The 24,809-nt window shown below is 38.8% G+C and overlaps 1 protein-coding gene across 1 annotated transcript in view; it reads left to right on the top strand.

Annotated features, from left to right (window-relative positions):
* The window catches only part of OFCC1 (orofacial cleft 1 candidate 1), a 517,189-nt gene that overhangs the window by 440,685 nt on the left and 51,695 nt on the right, over positions 1–24,809 (top strand). Inside the window, exons 9-10 of the mRNA XM_033219478.1 lie at positions 9,861–9,937; positions 15,531–15,655. Of these exons, the coding sequence (XP_033075369.1) occupies positions 9,861–9,937; positions 15,531–15,655 (202 nt within the window). The remainder of the gene's footprint in view (positions 1–9,860; positions 9,938–15,530; positions 15,656–24,809) is intronic.

Here is a 24,809-nt window from a genome sequence, read left to right as displayed (position 1 = left end):
ACCAGAGGCAGATGAAACCACAAAGATGGGGAAAAAAGCAGGGCAGAAAAGCTGGAAATTCAAAAATAAGAGCACATCTCCCCCTGCAAAGGAGCGCAGCCCATCGCCAGCAACGGATCAAAGCTGGTCAGAGAATGACTTTGACAAGATGAGAGAAGAAGGCTTCAGTCCATCAAACTTCTCAGAGCTAAAGGAGGAATTACGTACCCAGTGCAAAGAAACTAAAAATCTTGAAAAAAGAGTGGAAGAATTGACAGCTAGACTAATTAATGCAGAGAAGGTCATAAACGAAATGACAGAGATGAAAACCATGACACGAGAAATACGTGACAAATGCACAAGCTTCAGTAACCGACTCGATCAACTGGAAGAAAGAGTATCAGCAATTGAGGATCAAATGAATGAAATGAAGCGAGAAGAGAAACCAAAAGAAAAAAGAAGAAAAAGAAATGAACAAAGCCTGCAAGAAGTATGGGATTATGTAAAAAGACCAAATCTACGTCTGATTGGGGTGCCTGAAAGTGAGGGGTAAAATGGAGCCAAGTTGGAAAACATTCTTCAGGATATCATCCAGGAGAACTTCCCCAACCTAGTAGGGCAGGCCAACATTCAAATTCAGGAAATACAGAGAACGCCACAAAGATACTCCTCCAGAAGAGCAACTCCAAGACACATAATTGCCAGATTCACCAAAGTTGAAATGAAGGAAAGAATCTTAAGGGCAGCCAGAGAGAAAGGTCGGGTTACCACAAAGGGAAGCCCATCAGACTAACAACAGATCTCTCGGCAGAAACTCTACAAGCCAGAAGAGAGTGGGGGCAATATTCAACATTCTTAAAGAAAAGAATTTTCAACCCAGAATTTCATATCCAGCCAAACTAAGTTTCATAAGTGAAGGAGAAATAAAATCCTTTACAGATAAGCAAATGCTTAGAGATTTTGTCACTACCAGGCCTGCCTTACAAGAGACCCTGAAGGAAGCCCTAAACATGGAAAGGAACAACCGGTACCAGCCATTGCAAAAACATGCCAAAATGTAAAGACCATCGAGGCTACGAAGAAACTGCATCAACTAACGAGCAAAATAACCAGTTAATATCATAATGGCAGGATCAAGTTCACACATAACAATATTAACCTAAATGTAAATGGACTAAATGCTCCAATTAAAAGACACAGACTAGCAAACTGGATAAAGAGGCAAGACTCATCAGTCTGCTGTATTCAGGTGACCCATCTCACATGCAGAGACATACATAGGCTCAAAATAAAGGGATGGAGGAAGATCTACCAAGCAAATGGAGAACAAAAAAAGCAGGGATTGCAATCCTAGTCTCTGAAAAAGACTTTAAACCATCAGAGATCAAAAGAGACAAAGAAGGCCATTACATAATGGTAAAGGGATCAATTCAACAGGAAGAGCTAACTATCCTAAATATATATGCACTCAATACAGGAGCACCCAGATTCATAAAGCAAGTCCTTAGAGACTTACAAGAGACTTAGACCCATACATAATAATGGGAGACTTCAACACTCCACTGTCAACATTAGACAGATCCACGAGACAGAAAGTTAACAAGGATATCCAGGAATTGAACTCATCTCTGCACCAAGCGGACCTAATAGACATCTACAGAACTCTCCACCACAAATCAACAGAATATACATTCTTCTCAGAACCACATCGCACTTATTCCAAAATTGACCACATAATTGGAAGTAAAGCACTCCTCAGCAAATGTACAAGAACAGAATTATAACAAACTGTCTCTCAGACCACAGTGCAATCAAACTAGAACTCAGGACTAAGAAACTCAATCAAAACCGCTCAACTACATGGAAACTGAACAACTGCTCCTGAATGACTACTGGGTACATAACGAAATGAAGGCAGAAATAAAGATGTTCTTTGAAACCAATGAGAACAAAGATACAACATACCAGAATCTCTGGGACACATTTAAAGCAGTGTGTAGAGGGAAATTTATAGCACTAAATGCCCACAAGAGAAAGCAGGAAAGATCTAAAATTGACACTTAACATCACAATTAAAAGAACTAGAGAGGCAAGAGCAAACACATTCAAAAGCTAGCAGAAGGCAAGAAATAACTAAGATCAGAGCAGAACTGAAGGAGATAGAGACACAAAAACCCTCAAAAATCAATGAATCCAGAGAGTGGTTTTTGAAAAGATCAACAAAATTGACAGACCGCTAGCAAGACTAATAAAGAAGAAAAAAGAGAGAGAATGCAAATAGACGCAATAAAAAATGATAAAGGGGATATCACCACCGACCCTACAGAAATACAAACTACCATCAGAGAATACTATAAACACCTCTACGCAAATCAACTAGAAAATCTAGAAGAAATGGATAATTTCCTGGACACTTACACTCTTCCAGGACTAAACCAGGAAGAAGGTGAATCCCTGAATAGACCAATAGCAGGCTCTGAAATTGAGGCAATAATTAATAGCCTACCAACCAAAAAAAGTCCAGGACCAGATGGATTCACAGCTGAATTCTACCAGAGGTACAAGGAGGAGCTGATACCATTCCTTCTGAAACTATTCCAATCAATAGAAAAAGAGGGAATCCTCCCTAACTCTTTTATGAGGCCAACATCATCCTGATACCAAGCCTGGCAGAGACACAACAAAAAAAGAGAATTTTAGACCAATATCCCTGATGAACATCGATGCAAAAATCCTCAAAATACTGGCAAATCGGATTCAGCAGCACATCAAAAAGCTTATCCACCATGATCAAGTGGGCTTCATCCCTGGGATGCAAGGCTGGTTCAATATTTGCAAATCAATAACGTAATCCAGCATATAAACAGAACCAAGACAAGAACACATGATTATCTCAATAGATGCAGAAAAGGCTTTTGACAAAATTCAACAGCCCTTCATGCTAAAAACGCTCAATAAATTCAGTATTGATGGAACGTACCTCAAAATAATAAGAGCTATTTATGACAAAACCACAGCTAATATCATACTGAATGGGCAAAAACTGGAAAAATTCTCTTTGAAAACTGGCACAAGACAGGGATGCCTCTCTCACCACTCCTATCAACACATGTGTTGGAAGTTCAGGCTAGGGCAATCAGGCAAGAGAAAGAAATCAAGGGTATTCAGTTAGGAAAAGAAGAAGTCAAATTGTCCCTGTTTGCAGATGACATGATTGTATATTTAGAAGACCCCATAGTCTCAGCCCAAAATCTCCTTAAGCTGATAAGCAACTTCAGCCAAGTCTCAGGATACAAAATTAATGTGCAAAAATCACAAGCATTCTTATACACCAGTAACAGACAAACAGTGAGCCAATCATGAATGAACTTCCATTCACAATTGCTTCAAAGAGAATCAAATACCTAGGAATCCAACTTACAAGGGATGTAAGGACCTCTTCAAGGAGAACTACAAACCACTGCTCAGTGAAATAAAAGAGGACACACAACGACAAATGGAAGAACATACCATGCTCATGGATAGGAAGAATCAATATCATGAAAAATGGCCATACTGCCCAAGGTTATATAGATTCAATGCCATCCCCATCAAGCTACCAATGACTTTCTTCACAGAATTGGAAAAAACTGCTTTAAAGTTCATATGGAACCAAAAAAGAGCCCGCATTGCCAAGACAATCCTAAGTCAAAAGGACAAAGCTGGAGGCGTCATGCTACCTGACTTCAAACTATACTACAAGGCTACAGTAACCAAACAGCATGGTACTGGTACCAAAACAGAGATATAGACCAATGGAACAGAACAGAGTCCTCAGAAATAATACCACACGTCTACAGCCATCTGATCTTTGACAAACCTGAGAGAAACAAGAAATGGGGAAAGGATTCCCTATTTAATAAATGGTGCTGGGAAAATTGGCTAGCCATAAGTAGAAAGCTGAAACTGGATCCTTTCCTACTCTTATACGAAAATTAATTCAAGATGGATTAGAGACTTAAATGTTAGACCTAATATCATAAAAACCCTAGAAGAAAACCTAGGTAGTACCATTCAGGACATAGGCATGGGCAAGGACTTCATGTCTAAAACACCAAAAGCAACGGCAGCAAAGCCAAAATTGACAATGGGATCTAATTAAACTAAAGAGCTTCTGCACAGCAAAAGAAACTACCATCAGAGTGAACAGGCAACCTACAGAATGGGAGAAAATTTTTGCAATCTACTCTGACAAAGGGCTGATATCCAGAATCTACAAAGAACTCAAACAAATATACAAGAAAAAAAACAAACAACCCCATCAAAAAGTGGGCAAAGGATATGAACAGACATTTCTCAAAAGAAGACATTCATACAGCCAACAGACACTTGAAAAATGCTCATCATCACTCGCCATCAGAGAAATGCAAATCAAAACCACAATGAGATACCATCTCACACCAGTTAGAATGGCAATCATTAAAAGTCAGGAAACAACAGGTGTTGGAGAGGATGTGGAGAAATAGGAATACTTTTACACTGTTGGTGGGATTGTAAACTAGTTCAACCACTATGGAAAACAGTATGGTGATTCCTCAAGGATCTAGAACTAGATGTACCATATGACCCAGCCATCCCACTACTGGGTATATACCCAAAGGATTATAAATCATGCTGCTATAAAGACACATGCACACGTATGTTTATTGCGGCACTATTCACAATAGCAAAGACTTGGAATCAACCCAAATGTCCATCTGTGACAGACTGGATTCAGAAAATGTAGCACATATACACCATGGAATACTATGCAGCCATAAAAAAGGATGAGTTTGCGTCCTTTGTAGGGACATGGATGCAGCTGGAAACCATCATTCTTAGCACAAACTATCACAAGAACAGAAAACCAAGCACCGCATGTTCTCACTCATAGGTGGGAACTGAACCATGAGATCACTTGGACTCGGGAAGGGGAACATCACACACCGGGGCCTATCAGGGGAAGGGGAGCGGGGAGGGATTGCATTGGGAGTTATACCTGATTTAAATGATGAATTGATGGGTGCTGACGAGTTGATGGGTGCAGCACACCAACATGGCACAAGTATACATATGTAACAAACCTGCACGTTATGCACATGTACTCTAGAACTTAAAGTATAATAATAATAAATAAAAAGAGATTATATATAATCTCCTTTTTGTGCAGTGATAAAAAGTATCTCTATAAATGTACGTGTCCGTGTGTGTGTGTCCGTGTGTGGTGTGTGTGTGTGTGTGTGTGTGTGTCTGGTTATATGGGGCAGGTGAATTGAAAAGGAGTTAGAGAACTATGGATAGAAGGCCTGAAAGGGGATCTAGAAGAAAAAGGCCATTTTAAGAAAAAAGGTGGATGTATATTTTATGACTTGTAGAGATGACCATAATTTCTTATTGAATGGAAAATAAACATTTGTAAAAAAAAAAAAAACAAAAAACCATATGCCATGAATTTATCTCAGTTGAATGTCTCTCTTTCTCTCCCTTCATCCCCCATCTGCCTGTACCTCCAGAGGTAGAAAGCAATGAAGGCTCAAGCTAGAGTTATGGTGAAAGGGAAAAAGAAATGACCATTAAACTAATGAACGAGGTAGAAGATAATGTGGCAAGGCATTAGATGTGGGTGACAATAGAGTAGGAAAATTCAGGTAAGATAGAGAATTTTGAGTCTGGGTGGAAGGAGAATAGCAAAGTCATGAAAAGAGATAGAAAAATATAAGAAATGAGCCCTTGGACATGAATGAGCGTCAGTTGTGTTTTGCATGTCTGAGCCTGAGGTGTTGGCAGGACCCCAGGTGCCACGTCTACTCACCTGGCAGTGGGAAAGCATGCAAGAAAATCATACAAGGACCCCAAAAGTTCTTTGTTTATTTATATTTTGTGTATGTATGGTTTGACTATTTAGTGTGAAAAGGTTTTGTGAGCTTATAAGTAAAAGGAGAAACAATGAAAGAAAACATTGGTACACAGGACTATATAAGACTGAAAATCATATCTTATATATATACACACAACTCTCAAAGAAATTAAAAGACACGTTGCAAACTGAGAAAAATATGTTGAACCATCACATCAGGTAGAGTAATATCTTTAATATGTAAAGATAAAAATTACAAAGAAAATATTAAATGTTACAGCTGAAAAATTTGGGGAAACGGCATGGAAGGGAATCTACATAAATGCTCTGCAAACATAAAAATATTCAAATGTATTAGATTTCTAGGATTTCCAATTAAAACAACAACGAGATTTATTATTTTGTCCACTAAGCAGACAAGTTTTGGCAAGCATGTGGATAATTAGATGCTTTCCTGCATTGGCAGTTACAATATAAACGTTTATAATTCATTTTATAGAGCAAAGACAAAAAACCTTAAGCATTTGATTTAGTATCCCTGATCCTGAATACTCATTTCAAGAAAATAAGCACAGAAGGACAATAAAATTTTTGTAAAATATGTGCAACATGATATAAATATTAACCAAAGGAGGCTGGTTAAATACAACCATATTATGTATTACTGTTCAATCATTAAAAATTATACATTGGGGAATATTTAATAATCAGTAAAAAACAATATATTAAGTGTAAAGAAGGATGCAAACTACATATATGATACGATCACAGCTTGTAAAATATTGTATTATAGATACATTTATATAACAATAATTTCATGACACATATGACATAAATATTACATAGCATATATAAATAATTATCTAATATACATATATTGCTATATATGTTTTTATAAATAGGAAGATCTGTTTTAAAGCAAAGAACATTTTACATGAGAACCAAGAAAATATTAAAGACTTTTAGGAGTCTCTCTCTTTGATAGAGACTTTATTACCCTAACAGGCACACCATCACTACATTTTAATAATATATAGGGATGTAAGTCCTGTTAAATTAGAAATTATTTCTAGTAGGGAGATTTCTAAGATGGTCTTCCAAAGATGTTCAAGATCTAATCCCCAGAATGTTTACACATCAAGAGAGAGATTATCGGGGTGAACTTAATCACATGAACCTTTAAAACTAGAGAACATTCTTATGCCTGCGGCAGAAAAAAAGGTTAGAGAGATTCAAGCAAGGAAAGGACACAACCAGTTGCTGCTGACCTGAAGGCCATGGGGATCCCATGGAAATTATGAGAAGAGAATGAATTCTGCCAACCTTCAGTAAGCCTGAAGAAGACTCCAAGACTCAGATGAGAGCTGCAGCCCTGGCTCACACATTGATTTTTGGCATTGTGAGACTAAAATAGAGAAAGCAGCTGAGCCTTGCTATGCCCAGCTGAGCCACAAAAAATGTGAGACAATAAAAAGATGTTATTTTAAGTCACTAAGTTTGTGGTAATTCATTCCAGCAGTAATAAAATGTGTCCAATGTTTAAATGTGTGTATAAGTAGAAAATGTGATGTGGCTTCTCAAGTAGGATACAGCAGAAGGATGAAATGCATGGCCTTTGTGGTCAAAAAGAACTAGCACTAAATTTCAGATTTTCCTCTAATTGGCTGTCTAATTTGAGGGAAGTTCTTTGATCTGAGTCTTAATTTCCAAATGTATCAAATGGGGGAATGGTAACTATTTTAACGTTGTGTGTGTGTGTGTGTGTGTGATGTAAACAACATAATATATACAGAGTTCTTAGAAAATACTAAAAAATGCATTCTATTATTATTTCATATTTATATTTGTTATTCCAGCTAGAAATTATACGCTAAGAATTTAAATTATGACTTTAAAAAGAATAATACATTAAAAATATACACTAAATATATAAATATTGTAGTATTTAAATAATATTTAATGTAACCATCAATTCATCCATTATAATATATAATATATGTCAATTATATATAAATATTAATCATTAGATTATAATTACATATTATATACAATATATAATATATTTGTTTTAACATGTTTGTGTATGTTTTATATATGTTTAGATATGTTTTATATGTAAACATTATATATAATCATTATAATATATATACATATATACACATATAATTTAATATGTAATTAATTATGATTAATATAAATTACTATTATCAAAATTTTATATTTAAATAATATATTTAAAACCTAAATAAAAATGTTTTCTACACTACTTTTCTTTCTCCTCCCTTTCATATTGTCATTTTGACCATAGCAATCTCACTACCAACAAATGCTGGTTGGGTCTTTTAGACCCAATAAAAGACCTAGACTGGGGATCAAGAAGCGGGCGGGGTCACCCTTTGGGAAGAAAAGGTTTCTGAAGCATGCAGACACACAGTCTATGTTCTTAGAATCTTACACTTCTTAAATCTCATTGTAAAATGTCTACAAGGGGCTGGGCGCTGTGGCTCATGCCTGTACTCCTAGCACTTTGGGAGGCCAAGGCGGGGAGATTGCCTGAGCTCAGGAGTTTGAGACCAGCCTGGGCAGCATGGCAAAACCCCTCTCTACTAAAAATACAAAAAATTAAGCGAGTGTGGTAGCTCATGCCTGCAATCCCAGCAACTCGGGAGGTTGAGGCAGGAGAATTGCTTGAACCTAGGAAGTGGAAGTTGCAGTGAGCTGAGATCATCGCGCCACTGCACTCCAGCCTAGGCAACTGAGCAAGACTCTGCCTCAAAAAAAAAAAAAGGTCCACAAAGGCAATTTCAAAGGACAGGGGATGACACCATTCAATTCCTGGAGGGAGAAAGGGGGACAGAAAACAAGGCTTTGACTGCTCACAACACATGCTATCTGTTTTGATTAAAAAAATTTCAGGTCAACCCCCACATCAAAGCTGTGGCTGTCCTGAGGCACTCCAAGCACCAGCATCTTCTGGGCCAGGATATTTGTCACAAGACCCTGGGGATAGACCTTGCCATATGGGTTCAGTGAAATGAGTGGTCAAGACAATGACTTCGGAGGTATAGAGCTATAGGAATACCTGCTTATAAGCGCTCTTGCCATTTATTTATTTATTTTTCCTTTAAGCAACATCTGATTGGTTCGGAAAGTACTCTGTGTCAGGCACTGTGCGAGACACTATAGGAAAAGCAAGGGTGAAAAGATACCTTGTCTCTTAAGGAGTTTGCAGTCTAGAACAGTGCTCTCAACTGGCCATGTTTTGTCCCAAGGGACATTTGGCAAAGTCTGGAGACATTTTTGGTTGCCACGACTAGTGGTTGGGGGTTAGGTAGAGGGTGCTGCTGGCATTGAGTAGGTAGAGGACAGGGATGCTGCTAAGCAAAGCACAGGGCAGCCGCCATAACACAGAATTATCCAGCCCAATATGTCAATAGCGCCCCAGCTGAGAAACCTTGATATAGACACACAAGATATGCCAAAGATACCTAAAACTCTGTCTTCTGGGCTTACATGTTCAATTAAGGAGGTCTCTTTTTTGTTTTTAATATTATATTGCAAAACTTATGAGTCAGCTTCTTGGGAGAGTAAGTAAAGTGAGAAGCACCGGTTGCAAGCAGGGACCAAATCTCTCTAATCTCAGAGTTTCATGTTGAACCACTGATACAAGGTGCAGGAGGGCTTCCTTGAAAATGTGATCCCAGAAACATAGCTGATGATAGAGAATCCTACCCAGATGAGGTAGGAAAGCAGACCAGACACAGCTACTACTTGTAAATTATATCCCATGGTATGGCTGGCTGAGGGTAGAGTTCTACTTGAAGTTCATACACTGACTGAATTAAAACCAGGAACATAGCTTAGGGTCTTCGTTTTAGAATTCTTTCTTCTACCCCCATTTGTCAAGGCATATATAAGCTCTTTGATTTCAGCAGTGTGAGCTTACACATCCTCTGAAGTGAAAATGTGTGATATATTTTTTCCACCTTTTTGTTTTTAACCCTAGGGAGCATTACTAATAAAATCGGTCCCTGTTCTATGGACTATGATCCCAGTCTCTTAAAAGAAGACTTACACTCTCAGGTAAGATGAAGGCTGTAGAAGTTCGCTTTGGAAAGACCATGAAAACAGCAGCCACTGCTTCTAAACTATGATTTCTTAAAATGTATTTCCAGGTAGAAAGTAATTTGGTCTTCAAAGCAGGTTTTGAAGTGTGGGATGTGGTAAAGTGGCTGACGTTTTGAGAAATCAGCAACGCCAATAAATTTTTATAACATTGGAATCAGACTTCTTTAAGCTATTGAAGACTTTAGTTAAATTAATCAGTCTACGAGACTCTTTTCAGTTTGAGCAGGATGATTAGAAAATGTGCTGATTGTGCTGTGTTTCAGTGATTTATTTGGCACGATCATGGCTGCCATGAAGTCTGTATAGAAACTATCTTGGTAAACTTAGATAAATTAAGTAGACTGGATTTCCAAAACATTGGCCAAATTAATATTACTTGTATTACTGGATCCAGTTTTTAGATACTTAACATTTAAAAAATCTGTATCTGCCTAGACTGGGTGACTTTGAATTTTAAGTATTTAAAAAATTTAGCTTGGCTAGAAAATTGAAGTAAAAGAACCCGGTCCACCCCTACAACCTGGTCCCTTTGTGTACAAGTTATCTGAATCATTATCTTAATTTTATACCTTCCTGACTAAATGCATATAGTTCTACAGGGCCATCTTTCATGTCTTGCTCTCACTACTGACATTAAAGTAAATCTTTTCTTTATTAACCTCTAAATTGTGGGCCATCATTTAATCAAATAAATGACTGTGTTTTTAATGTTCAGGTGACTACTTACAGAATGTACAATTGTGATGGCTTCTATACTGCAGACTTTTTACATTGCAGACCTTCTATATCACAGGCTATATTAAAGATAAAAGTGCTGTGGGATGACAGAGCCAGGACACACGAAAGTTACAAGCAACCAAGTGTTACGGGTAAGGGGATTTATACCACCTTCTAAGCATAGAAATACCACCCTCTTGACAATAAACAGTCTCAGCCTGAGACTCCACACTCCAATTTACGCATTTTATTTTTTCTCATGTTCTTATAGTATCAGGAATTAACTTGGATCTTCAACTAATTTTAAAAAATTCTAACCTAAGCAGTTCATAAAATGGTTGTGGGAAAATAAGTTTAGTGTTGCACTTCAAATGTGAAGCATCAGTTTTTCAAATGTAAATGATCAGAGAACAGTTTACATCTGTGATGCCAAGTGGCCAGACATGCTAGTCATCTTCCAGTGGGTAGAAACAGAAGCCCGAGGGAGTCAGTACTTGAGGGGTCTCTCTAGCATATCCTGAGCTACCTGGCCAGGGATATCTTGTTTTCCTCTGTGCACATTAATGGAAGCCTGTCCTGTGAAATTCTCTGATGAACACATCAGGCATGAGTTAAAGAAAGGGGAAAGAGTATTTCTGCTGGATGGTCTCAGGATTTAGGCTGAATCTAATTTGGAGCTATGATTGTTTTTGGATGATGGTAATAGCACTGATGGAAATGAACATGATGTCATATTTATTTGCTTTTGATAGTTCAGGTACACCTGGTATTTGTTGTTATCTAGGACTTGCGATTCTGTGATCTTATTAACACAAGCCTCTTAGCAGAGTGTTTCCACCGCAAACCTTCCTCCCCTGCCTTCTTAAAAGATGGTGAGCATCACTTAGGCCGGCATTAAAGCTTCCACGGCTGCTCACTTCTGATCTTCCCAGGGCAGTTCAAAAGCATTTGTAATCCTCTGGATTCAGCCCTTTGTTCACCATTTCCTCCTTCTAAGGCTTTCTCTTTTGATGAAAACAATCCCCTTGCCCTTCATCTGGCCAGATGGGCAGGTGAACAGTTCTCTCCGGAGACCCACACAAAACCCTGTGAGGGGTGTGGAGAAGAAGTGCTGCTAAGTGGGGCTTCACTGGGCTGCCACTGTAATACTTTTCCAGTGCCCTGGTATCCCTGCCTGTGAACGCAGCTCTCCCTGCACTCACAGACTTATCCTCTCACCAGTTCGTGGCCCTCATCCTTCTCTGTAAACTGATTGGCTCATGAAAGGAATTATGGCAAAGAGGCAGAAACTTCTGGATTCTCAACTAATTTTAAAGTTTCTAACCTACACAATAAGCAACCTTGGGCTTTGCTACCTACCACATGACACAATTAAATAGGGTTATATGTCATTGGCTCAGATAACTTTGAGACTTGTCTCCTATAACTTTTTTTCATGGCAGCTGCAAAGAAATGCCATAATAACTCACAAGAAATGGAAGTGTGTTAAATATTCAATTGATCACTTATGCTGTATAGGATATGGTACCAGATACTACTTATATCTTTAGTATTGTAAAGCATTTTACATGCTATTCTCACACCTCCTGGAAGAATTATATACATACATAAATTATATATATGTGTAAATTATATGTTATATAAATTATATATGTATAATAGATCTAATGTAATACATATGTTTATCTTCATGAGTGTCTTATCTCTATTCTTTACATTTAAAACTTCAATTCACGGACTTTAAATAATCCATCTGAGTTCACAAAGTAGTAAAAAGATTTGAATGTGTCTTCTGATCACCACCTGACTACCCTTTTTGCTATAGCACTATATATTTTAGATTTTCGAAATTCCTTAAAACACTTTTGCCTCTCAGTTCGCATTGTGTTGGAAGAAGGTTCATTCATTGTTTTGTGACCAGTGTTGTACGTGACCACCAATATTCACAAACCAGATTTTTAGTCTACGAGTTTGAAAATCAGATTCTAAATTTTAGCAACTTATATTTAAAGATTTGCTTTTGATTTCTGTGGCAGGTCAGTATATGAGTAACAATACACACAACATATAAAATATGATGCTTTGGAATACATTTGTACCACCAATTTCTATCTTAAAGTATAGATATTAATCTCTTTAAAGACATTGCTGTTGAAAACAATTAATGGTGATGTTCTTAGGATTCAGAATACAGACAGGATTTATAGTTGTAATGAGGCAGAAAATCTATTTTCTGACAATATGGTTCAGGCATTGTTTTTCAGGCATATATTTAAGATATACATTTGTGTTTGGAAGACTGTTTATATTATGAAAGTGCTTCCATGTGGACAGGCTTCATACATCCTGGTACTTACCTGGGAGTTTCTCTGCACACACTTAACTTTTTGTTTTGGAATCAGAAGTTATTTCTTTGTATTTTTGTTCCTCTTTTGAATCAGTTCTTTGGAGATGAACTAGTTTCCGTGACTTTATGTCTTCCCAAAACTCCATCTGAAGGAATTTTTAGTGTATTAATTTAGATATTTCTTAAAGGAAATATAAAAGTTCAAGAAATGTTTGCAATTGTTAGTATTCACAGATGTTTTTCTTTATGACTTGGCAACTAGAGGTAATGTCTACTGTTGTTGTTATTATAATGTGATTACTTAATAAAATGGCCTCTAATTGCTATTTCTTGAGATCTACCATATGCTTATAACCATGTTAAGTGCTTGGAAGACAAAGAAATATACTACATCCCATTTCTGCCATGAATTTAGTTTGAAGCAACTATGTAGATATTCATAGAGAAACCAAAAAGAAAGCAATTTATGCACTGTATCATGAAAAACCTTTACTTTATCAAATCAGCAGCTTTGGTGGGTAAACCAAATTTATGGTATAGTTCTTGGCAGCCATTTCAACCTTCTGTTGAATGAGATTGAATAAAGTATCTAAGCAACTCATCAGGAAATGCCATCAAATTGAAATTTTAAAGTTACAAAGGCCTTTTTTTCAGCAACCTGGCAAGGTGTGCCAATCAAATATATATTTAGTTGAGACAATTCAAAGATCTCATATTTTTTCAAGAATCTTGATACTCTTTAATTTACTTAGGGATGGAGTAATTAAAACTATCAACATTGAATAGTCTACTCAAAAATACTTCTATGCTATAGAAGCTAAAATAAAGGACCACAATGAAAGGCATTTACTTTAAATTGATATCTGTCATAACTGGATTTTGTTCTTAAGGTAATCAAATTGGTCAATTTTATAATAAAGGAAATGAAACTTGTTGAGTTCACTGGGGATTTGACGACACATCTCATTTACCCGAGTTTCATGCTTAGGTTTTCCTGGCTACAACAATCTGCCAACCCAAAGGAACATTTTGCAATTTCAAGCTATTCCAACTACGAAGTTGTGCTAAAACTTGTGTGGGCTAATATTAAGGAAGTTCAACCAAACTGACCTCTTACAAATAATCATTTAAAATGTTTGACAAGGGTCTAAAGAAAAGGGAAGAGGAGTTTTAACAAAACTATCTTATAAATGCAAGTCATGCCTGATTTTCTGCTTCTCTAGACTAATGATTTTCAAACTCCTTATCAGCACGTGGGTTAGGCCATTCTTGCATTGCTATAAATACCTGAGTCTGGGGAATTTATAAAGGAAAGAGGCTTAATTGGCTCATGTTTGTGCAGGCTGTATCAGCATAACTGCAGCATGTGCTTCTGGTGAGGACCTCAGGAACCTTACAGTCATGGCAGAAAGCAAAGTGGGAGCTGGCACATCAAATGGTGAGAGCAGGACCGTGAGAGAGATGGGAGAGGTGCCACATACTTTTAATCAACCAGATCTCACAAGAACTCACTATCTTGAGGACAACACTAAGCCAGCCGTGAGGGATCCGCCACCTTGATCCCAGCACCTCCCCACTGTGCCCCACCTTCAACACTGGGGATTACATTTCAATATGATGTTTGGAAGGGACAAACATCCCAACCATGTCAGTACCATTTATAGTAAAAGCTTAGCAGGAGACCCCAATAAATAAAACAGGTAAAAACCAAGCTTGTGTGGTGGGAGAGGAAGGAAGAGCCCTGCTAGGTTAGCTGCTCCCCCTTCCAATTACCCACCATAGCAGGGCCCCAAGAACCCTTAGTTGAGCCACAGGGCTCAGTTTGCCTTCTGGACCCATCATCACAGGTTACATAATTTTTCAAGTTCTAGGAAGGAGCTCCATAGACATTACACAATTCCTGTGCTTAAATGGATGCTGTTGAGAATCACAGGCTGGGGGACTCAGGAGCCATGAGTGACAATGCTAGAATGAAGTAACCTTCCAGAGCATAGAACAGAGGCAAAGAGAGTCCTGGTAGCCTTCAAGCCCTTGATTCTTGTATTCTTGAAATTCAGCAGAATTTCCTTCTCTTTTCCTTCTCCATAGACTTGTTGTTCAAATCTCCCTTCAAATTACACTGTTGAGAGCTGGTTCAAGTTGCATTTATTTCACTTGCATCCAAAAGTCCTGATTCAGTACAAATACTGTGACCATCATTATGTTTGTCTTTCCATTCTGACAACATTTACATAAGCTGTCCCATGTGAAATAAGACAAAAGTGAACATGTCATGGTCTCTGCCTTGACAGAGATGAAAATTTAGTGAGGGTATCTGGAGCATAAAACAATAATTTCAATGCAGAACCCATGCCTAACATGCTTCCCATGATCAATGATTCTATAAGTCATTCTAGGGAAAATGTCACTGAAACTAGGTGAACTTTCAATCTCCTATTAATAAAATACTTCATTTTTTTCATATTTGTTAATTTATTTGACAAGGGAGATAGCCTGACGGATCATTCTGTGAAAGAAAAATCAAGTGTTTTGAGAACTGGAGAAGCTGAAGATTATTCACAGGACATATCTTACTTGGAGGAACTGGAGGAACACCGATTTTCTGTCTGGTGAGTCACTATATCCTTTCTTTTCATTTTCAAATTTAAATGTATTGACTCCAGCAAGAATTATTATTTTATTATTTGTTTATTCAACAAATATTGATTGCATTCCTATTGTAGGCTACAGAATGTGTACTCCGACTTCAGAAAGTTCATAGTCCAATGAGGAATATTAATGTTTAAAAACATCAGTGTGATCTGATGATGGTATTTTTAAAATTTGCTCAAAGTGCAACATGCGCTCACAGAGAAGCTGATGGCTGAATTTACTAGAGAATGGAGAGTGGTTCCCAAAATAAGTTTGAGACAAGTCTTGGGGAGAAGATTGTAATAGAGAAATGGTGACAAATTGGTGTGGACAGAGTCCAGAGATGGAATTAGGGGGATAGTTGGGGTTGACACATGCTGGATTACTTAGTTCACTTAAGATCTAAGCAGGTCATAATTACTGCTCTCTCTACTTGGTGATGTGTTTATGACTGTATCTGTTTCTGTGAACGCACGTATAACTGATATAGAAGAGAAGTGCTGGGAAGGGAAGGGCATGGTCCCTCTAAATGATACAGAAGCGGGGAAGGGTGTGGTCCCTGGCTAGGGCTCCACCCCAGGCCTGTGCCCGTGGACCTAGGTAAGGACAGGCATTTTTGTTTTCCTGCCCAAATGTTACATTTCCACCCTAGCCTGCCACACCAACATCCTGTGCCTATAAAAACTGCCAAGACCCTAGCAGGCAGACACACAGGTGGCTGGACTGAGAGAGGAGCACATCAGCAGAGGAACACATGGGTGGCTGGATGTCAAGAGGGACACACTGACAGGCACCAACAGGCTGGCAGGCCACTGAGTGGCAGAATGGCATGGAGTTTGGCTGGGGCAGTCGGAGGAGAGCCCGGGCTGCCTTACTCCAGGGGAAAACCTTTCCACTCCATCCCTTTCTGGCTTCCCCCAGCTGCTGAGAGCTACCTCCACTCAATAAAACCTTGCGTCCATTCTCCAAACCTAGGTTTGATCCCATTCTTCCAGCACACCAAGGCAAGAACCTGGGATACAGAAAGCCCTCTGTCCTTGAGACAAAGTAGAGGGCCTAATTGAGCTGGTTAACACAAGCCGCCTATGGAAGCTAAACTAAAGGAGCACTCTAACACATGCCCACTGAGGCTTCAGCTGTAAACACTCACCCCTAGACACTGTCATGGGGTCAGAGCCCCACAGCCTGCCCATCTATATGGTTCCCTAGAGGTTTGAGCAGCGGGGCACTGAAGAAGCAAGCCACACCCCCATAGCATGCCCTGCAAGGGGGCAAGGGACCCTTTCCCGTTTCATAATAAACATTAAAAAAAAAAAAACATAAAAGAGTGAGCAGTAGATCTTCTCAGAAGTAAGGAGTACAGAATTTTGCGATGGTGGTGTCCATCAATGGTGGTGAGGAGGAATGACAGTGGTCACGTGACACGAGGAGTGACCTTGGAAAGAAGAGATGGTACCTAGTCAAAGTCATGCGTACCTACCCATGGCCTCCCTGCCCACCCCGAGATCTGTTCCTGAAATTCTTTTTCCACTGGGCATTTATCTGATTTGGTTCTCAGAATTTGCTTTCACTCTTCCATCCTGGAACCACCATCTGAAAACATGGTATCAGCTCAAATTTCCTGTGCCCAGTCACAGTTTTTAGAACTCCCATTGGTCTTAGCTTAGAACTCTAAATGCTTTCACCAGTGTTTTTCCTGATGCTGCCAGAGTGTGGTATTCAGGCTAAAGAGTGAGTTGTTTTCCAGATTAAGAGAAGCAGGTCTGTGACTGAGAAGTATCAGGCATGAAGGGAAGCTAAAGAGCTCAAAGACAAGAAACATGCATGGCTCTCCTAGAAAGAAAACATGTACAAGAGATGCTATTTGCTAGTAAGAAAAAGACATGCTCCCTATTCTTCAGAAACTCTGTGATAGTTTCTAAGGGGAGTAGTGACATACTTGTTAGATTAGATTCAATGGTATAACTTCCAGAACAGAGGTTTTAGGTGCTTACTTTGATGTATGTAGATGAGTGATATGGTTTGGCTGTGTTCCCACCTAAATCTCATCTTGATTGTAGTTCCCATAATCCCCACGTGTTGTGGGAGGGACCAGCTGGAGATAATTGAATCATGGGGGCAGTTTCCCCCTTCCTGTTCTCTTGATAGTGAGTTAGTTCTCATGAGATCTGGTGGTTTTCTAAGGGGCTTCCTCCTTCACTGAGCACTCACTCATTCTCCTTTTTGCCACCCTGTGAAGAAGGATGCATTTGCTTCCCCTTCTGTCCTGAATGTAAGTTTCTCTCTGGCCATGCTGAACTGTGAGTCAATTAAATCTCTTTCCTTTATCAATTACCCAGTCTTGGATAGCATATTTGTAGCAACGTGGGAACAGACTAATGCAATGACAGAGCTGGAGCTTCTGTTGAGTCATATGCTAAGTTCTTAATTCTTATTCGGGGTTCACCAGGGCTAGAGGAAAAGCTTCATTAAGCCCTCAGGCTCCCAGCTCTTCCATTTCCCCTGTTTTCCAGGCCTTCTGTAATGACTGAGCTCCCTGTTGCCCTTCGGGAATGACCTTTCAGAGTCCAGAATCTGCAGTGTCACAATACGGTTATTATCTTATGTGTTAAGTTAAAAGGCTGAAGGGTTTCCCAGGACCACAGAGCTTCAGTTCCGATTGATCCTTTAAGATGCTACTCTCAGGCACTATACCTTCAATTGGTTTCCTCTGATGCTCTAAGAAGGCCAGATGCTGGCAATTACAGCTCCTGGGGACAAATCCTGTTCTCCCTCTGTGTTTGTAAATAAAGTTTAATTGGAACTCAGACACATTCGTTTGGTTATATGTTGTCTTTGGCTGTTTTCCTCTGCAATGGCAGAATTACGTCCTGAGACAAAGAAGGTGTGGCCCACAAAACCTAAAATATTTACTGTTTGGGTCTTTCCCAAAAAAGTTTGTCCACCTCTGCGCAACACTGACTTAAATGCTTCTCCGCTGCTCTCTCATGATGCCACTCACACTACTTTTAAAAATCATGTATTTTCTAATTGACAAGTAAAATTGTATATATTCATGGTGTATAACATGATGTTTTGAATTATGTATACTTTTTGTAATTGTTAAGTCAAAGTATTTAACATATGCATTTCCTCTCATAATTATGTTTTTCTTATGGGAACACTCTCTTAGTAATTTTCAAGTGTACAATATATTGCTATTCATTGTAGTCACCATCTGGTACCATAGAATTCTTGCACTTATTCTTCTTGCCCAACTTAAATTTTGTATCCTTTGACCTACAACATTCCAACCTCCCCACTCCTCAGCCTCTGGTAATCATCCTTCTACTCTCTGCTTCTGTAGGCTCAACATTTTAGATTCCACATATAAATAAGATCATTCAATACTTCTCTTTCAGTGCCTAGTTTATTTCACTTAACATAATGTCCTTCATGTTCCACTGTGTTGTCACAAATAATGGAACTTTCTTCTCTTGTAAGGCTAAATAGTATTTCAGTTGTGTTTATATGCTGTATTTTTTATCCATTCATCCATAAATGGACATGTAGGATGCTTGTGTATCTTGGCTATTGTGAATAATGCTGCAAAAAACATGGGAACACTTGCATTATTTTAAAGAAATTTTATGCATGTTTCCCTCTCCAGGCTGAGCTCCTTCTGCATTTTAGTTATGCTAAATCACCAAACGACTTTCAAGACTTCGTTTCTTGAAACAACCATTTTATTTGCTCACAATTCTGAGGGCTGGGAATTCAGGCAAGACATAATGGAAAACTCTTCTTTTGGTCAAAATAAGCCTCAGGGCTAGCAAGAGAAGGAATAGACTTCCCTCTTGATGCACGTGCAGAAAGCTGACATTGCAAAAGGGCATGTTGGGATGGAAGATACTGAGTGGCCATCTTTAGAAACAGTCCACAACATTTTGCTTCATTCATTTCTGTGTGCAGAGTTCCTAGCATAGGGTTCAAATATTTGCTGAACAAAACAAGTTAAAGGAAACAAAAAGGTGTAGGCTCTGTAGATAGATGAACCTGAGTGTGAATTCCAGTTCTGCTGCTATTGTGTAATCATGAACAATTTGTCTGAGCTCTCTAAGGCTGCCTTCTCCTGTGTCAAACTAGAATACTAATTTCTGTGTTTTGGAATCTGACGGATATTGGGAAAGTTGAGAGATAAGGTGCAGAAGATATTCTTACAGCGACTAAAACAAATGGTTTTTTAATAAAGACAATTATGATTAACATTATTAATCATCCATTTTTAGGAAATACATTTTCCAAGGGTTAAAATAGAGGGCATAGGTCACTCAGATGATTTCTCACTTTCTGTATCTGCCTTTCCTTCTGTTCTTCGGACACACGGAATGCTTGATGACATCAGCACCTTTCCACTTTATCTGGCATGTTCTGCCTATTCCTAGCGATGTGATTAGAGGTTGCAGCATCCACTTTATGTCCCAGAGAAGCCTTTCCTGACTCTCTATGCAAAGTGGGACCCACCTCTATTGTGGCAATTTGCTTTTTCATCACCTTGTTGGTTTCCTTGAAAGTACTTAACCCCAATTTAAAATAATGTTTTCTGTTTATTTCATTGATTTGTTCATTTTTGTTTCCTCTGACTAAACAGAAGCTGTAGGCAGGAATCCCCCTTCTCTGGTCACTCCTGGGTCTCCAGGTCCTAGCCTTAGGGTACCTGGTACATAGTATGACCAGCAAATACTTATCAAATGAGCGAATGGAAGGAGGAATATGTGATCACTTCTCTCTCTCTCCCAACCCCCTTGGCTATTATACCTATTTATTGACTTCCAATCTCTCCCTTCTCTGGAAACTGCTACCATTAAAAAAAAAGGATAATATGGGATAATTAATCACTAAACACATTTCTTTTTAAACCAGGGGTTGAGGATATGGGGGCTGCTCAAACCTCTATAAATGTCTGTTTTAAATGGTTTGAGATACAATCTGAACAATTTCCTTGATGTTTTATTAGAGCTGGTGAATCATTTATTGGGGCAGCCTTTACCTAAATCCTCTCCAAATCCCCATAAAATGCACTTAACACAGAATACTGTACTACCCAGCTTCAAAGATATTATATGACGTTGGGTGGGAAGCATTTGCTGCAGCACAGCAAGTTTAAATGTGTATGTTTTCTTTCTCTCTGATATGCTCTATCTCCTACCCCCGACTCACTCCTCCCATTTCCTCCAGCACTCATTTGAATATGCCAATGTTGGTGAATTTGGTAGACTGTGAAAGCTTCAGGAGGTTCTAATACATATTTCTGATGTAGAAGACTCTTAGCTAATCAAAGGCAAGTTTATTTCATTTGTAGCTGCTAATAGTTTTTTAAAATGGCTTCTGAAATACAATTTTAAGACTGTCGTACTTTTTTTTCTCAACCAAAAAGATACTCAGCTGAGTTGCACCTAAATGTGTAAATGACATCCCCATTCCTACACATCTCAATCTAGTGGTCAGCTGCCAGCAGAGTCAGGTAATCTTAGGTGACAGTCTTTGGGATAGTCCCTGGGAGGGTCTGCATCATGACTGCCTTTTTTTTCTCAGCTGCAAGACCTCTATTCACAAGGTGTTTAAGTTTTTCCTTTGAGATATATTCCTGTATGACAGGTTGACTATCTTCTGCTTATGTGTTGGATACTATGAGATGCCCAAGATATTCCTCAATACTTTTATAAATTGCAAGCACTGAATACATGTTTGTTGAAATAATATACAAAAAGTTAGGGTAAAATAAGAAATATTGGTATTTCCAGGAGAAAGTTCTGGAGAAAAGGCCAGTGGTACAAAATTTGAGGCTGACTTTAGATGTTCTGAGTCAGGTTGTCTGTGGTGGCTCTCATTTCTTCTTGGCGGACATGTTTCTTTCCCAAAAGTGCCTTTGCTTCCCCTCTTTTCTGATAACAGATCTCCCCTCACCTCACACTTACTCCATGGGGTTGGGCGTGATAGAGGTTATGTTCCTATGACCACTATGATTGGCCCAGGGATGGGCATGTGATCTGAACCAGGCCACCCAAATCCTTTCCTGGAATTTTATATTCTATTGCTTAGAAATAGAGATTCCTTTTTCTCTCCCAGGTACTAAGCTGCAGTGATTTCAGTTTAATGCTCCCTATGGCCAAGGCCACTATTTTGCTAGTTATACTTCCTCTACTACCCCTTATTAACATTTATAATTTCTAGCCTACTTGAAACCAGTAGCCGTAGGAGCCCTACTGATACTTTATAGGTGACACATGTATGTTCTGTCCTACAGAAAGCAAAATGAACAGTTGAATCCTAAAAATTATATGTCAGACATGAGTCTATAGAGATAAATGGTATATATACACATATATATGCATTTCAGGTCAAAAAAGATACTGACCACTGGGAACTTTCATTATTATTATTTTCTATGAGTGAAAGGACTTCAGGGATTACAATGTCCATTCAGTTAATTATGCACATAGCCACTCATTTACCTGTGTAAACAGAGCTGTAGAATCCATTCCTTGTGGAGTGAATTGGGTTTCCTACTTCCTAATGCAGTAATTTAATCTTTGTACAGTGATTTCTCCAAAGAAGTAAGCCAGGTTATGTGATAAAAACCTCTGGAAATTGCACTAAAGATTGTTTCAAAACGGTAGACGTCACTCCAGTGGTTTAAAGAAGTTAACGTAGTTTCAGAGGTACCTAACTCCTAAATGGGGAGAAGGTTCAGTAACAAGACAGTCTCAGAGAATCACATATTTATAGAGCAGAAAGCGGTTTTGGGATTATTTAGTTCAGCCCTGTCAGTTTATACAAGTATAAAGCTGACAGCTATAGAAGCTAAGTGACTTGCCTTAGGCCATCCAGCTAATAAGAAGTGGAAATGATACTAGAACCCACTTCCTTTCCATTTCAATTCAGTCCCAATCATAAAAAGTACATTCTCCCTAGAACTCTGCTAGTCTTTTCATAGTTTCCTGTTTCCATCAATTTCAAGCCGCTTTGATATTTATCAATGCATTGATGAGAGTGCTGATTTTGGGGAAAATGCATATGATGGATTTACCTCTGTGGCAAGTCTCCTCCTGGCTGCAAAGGTAGGGAATAGGCACATGCCAAGATGTTTGCAAAATGCACATTGCTGACCACACAGGCTGAACTCTTTTTGTGTTCTCGACCAGTTGTTTATGTGGCTGACCTGACTGTACTGCTTAGGCGAGGTATGGGTTAACTAGACACACCACAACAGGAAAGTTGTTCTTTAATAAAACTGATACACTTTCCTTTTTATAACACACATGTGATTTGACATTGAAATAAAATGCAGATGCTTCTTTGATTGGCGTATTCCCTGTTGTGCTTTTCGGAAACGCCTTCACATATGGTCTGCCTCATTCCTGAGAAATGACTTGTTGTTTATGTCATACAAACAGAACAGATTGATTTTACAGTGAGTAAGGAGGTTGATGAATTGTACGTTGGAGAGAAATCCTTGTCTCGGCAATCCAAACACTTGAAAATAAATGTTGCCTTTTGGAAAAGGCTCTCATGATACACCCATGATCCCTTTATTTCATGCCCCCTTTATAGGGGTTAAATAGATACAACACGTGCAATCTCAGCAACAGAAAAGGTAGTTACAGTCACCTCCAAATATCATTTTTCTTCTCGCTTTGAAACACATCCTGAAACCTAACAAGTCAAAAAATGGCAGAGTCGTCCCAAAGGAACAAACCCCAAATATTAACTTCAACATGGTGTCTGCACTATGACTGGGACGAAACATTCCTGATGTTTGGCAGGAAAGCAGTACTCTCTTCTTATTTATCAACTGAATCTTAAATATAAAATTATTATGCTAAGAAGCCTTCTTAAGGGCCTCCAACTTTCATTCCCTGAGAATTATTCTGTGCAATACGATGAAAGCAGTGTGTGCTCCTTCCTATCATGATAAGCTAACCACGTCGACGGGTGCAGAATGTTACACTTTATAAATCTCTTTTCCACATTTTTTCATTTGGTGCTCACAACACTCTTGTGATACTGTTATTCCCATTTTACAGATTATATATCTGAATTCCAGAGACATTAGGTGGCTAATTTACCAACACTCAACTAGTGCATCTATGCTCTTTCCATACAGCGTGGAATTCTCTAACTAGTCTCAGATTCATACACAGACATTGGTTCATGCATTCTGCAGTTTTAAAAATATAATGTCTTCAGTTGTATTCTACTGGCCCGTTTTGCAGCGTTCAGTGGGTGTGGAGTGAGAGTGATCTCAATGCCATGCAGGGGGAAGCTAAGTCAGCTCTAGAATAGTTCATCAGAGCAAAATAACTATGGAGGTCTATTCCTGACAGTAATTTATCAATGATGCACATATAATTAGGGATTAATTGAGTGATGTCTTTATTAGGTGTGGCTAATGCTTAACCATATATTTGTACTGAGAAGGAATAAGTCTTGGTGGCTAAGAATACATGCTCTGGGGGCATAGTACCTAAACTCAAACAAATTAGCTTTACAAATTTCTAGCTGAGTAAACTTAGACAAGTTTCTCAAACTCTTTCTATCCAGGTTTCTTTATCTGTACAAATGAAGCAACAGGTACCAGCCTTATTTTAGTGAATTCAAATATGTATATAAAAATTACAATAGTATAGGCTGGGCGCGGTGGCTCACGCCTCTAATCCCAGCACTTTGGGAGGCTGAGGCGGGCAGATCATGAGGTCAGGAGATTCAGGAGATTGAGACCACCCTGGCTAACATGGTGAAACCCCGTCTCTACTAAACATACAAAAAAATTAGCCGGGCGTGGTGCCGGGCGCCTGTAGTCCCAGCTACTCGGGAGACTGAGGCAGGAGAATGGTGTGAACCTGGGAGGCAGAGCTTGCAGTGAACTGAGATCGCACCACTGCACTCCAGCCTGGGCGACAGAGTAAGACTCCATTTCAAAAAAAAAAAAAAATAGAATAGTATAAATGCTCAAAGTATATAGCAAATGCTCAACAGATGTTAGCTATTACTATTATTAGTACTAGTATTATTTTTCAGATACAGAGTCTCAGTCTGTTGCTCAGGCTGGAGTGCAGTGGCACGATCACAGCTCACTGCAACCTTGAACTC

This window comes from Trachypithecus francoisi, unplaced genomic scaffold (assembly GCF_009764315.1).
Source record: "Trachypithecus francoisi isolate TF-2019V2 unplaced genomic scaffold, Tfra_2.0 Lachesis_group10, whole genome shotgun sequence".
NCBI classification, from domain to species: Eukaryota; Metazoa; Chordata; class Mammalia; order Primates; family Cercopithecidae; genus Trachypithecus; species Trachypithecus francoisi.
Note: the sequence above shows the minus strand (reverse complement) of the source record. Positions and strands in the feature narration are given on the sequence as shown.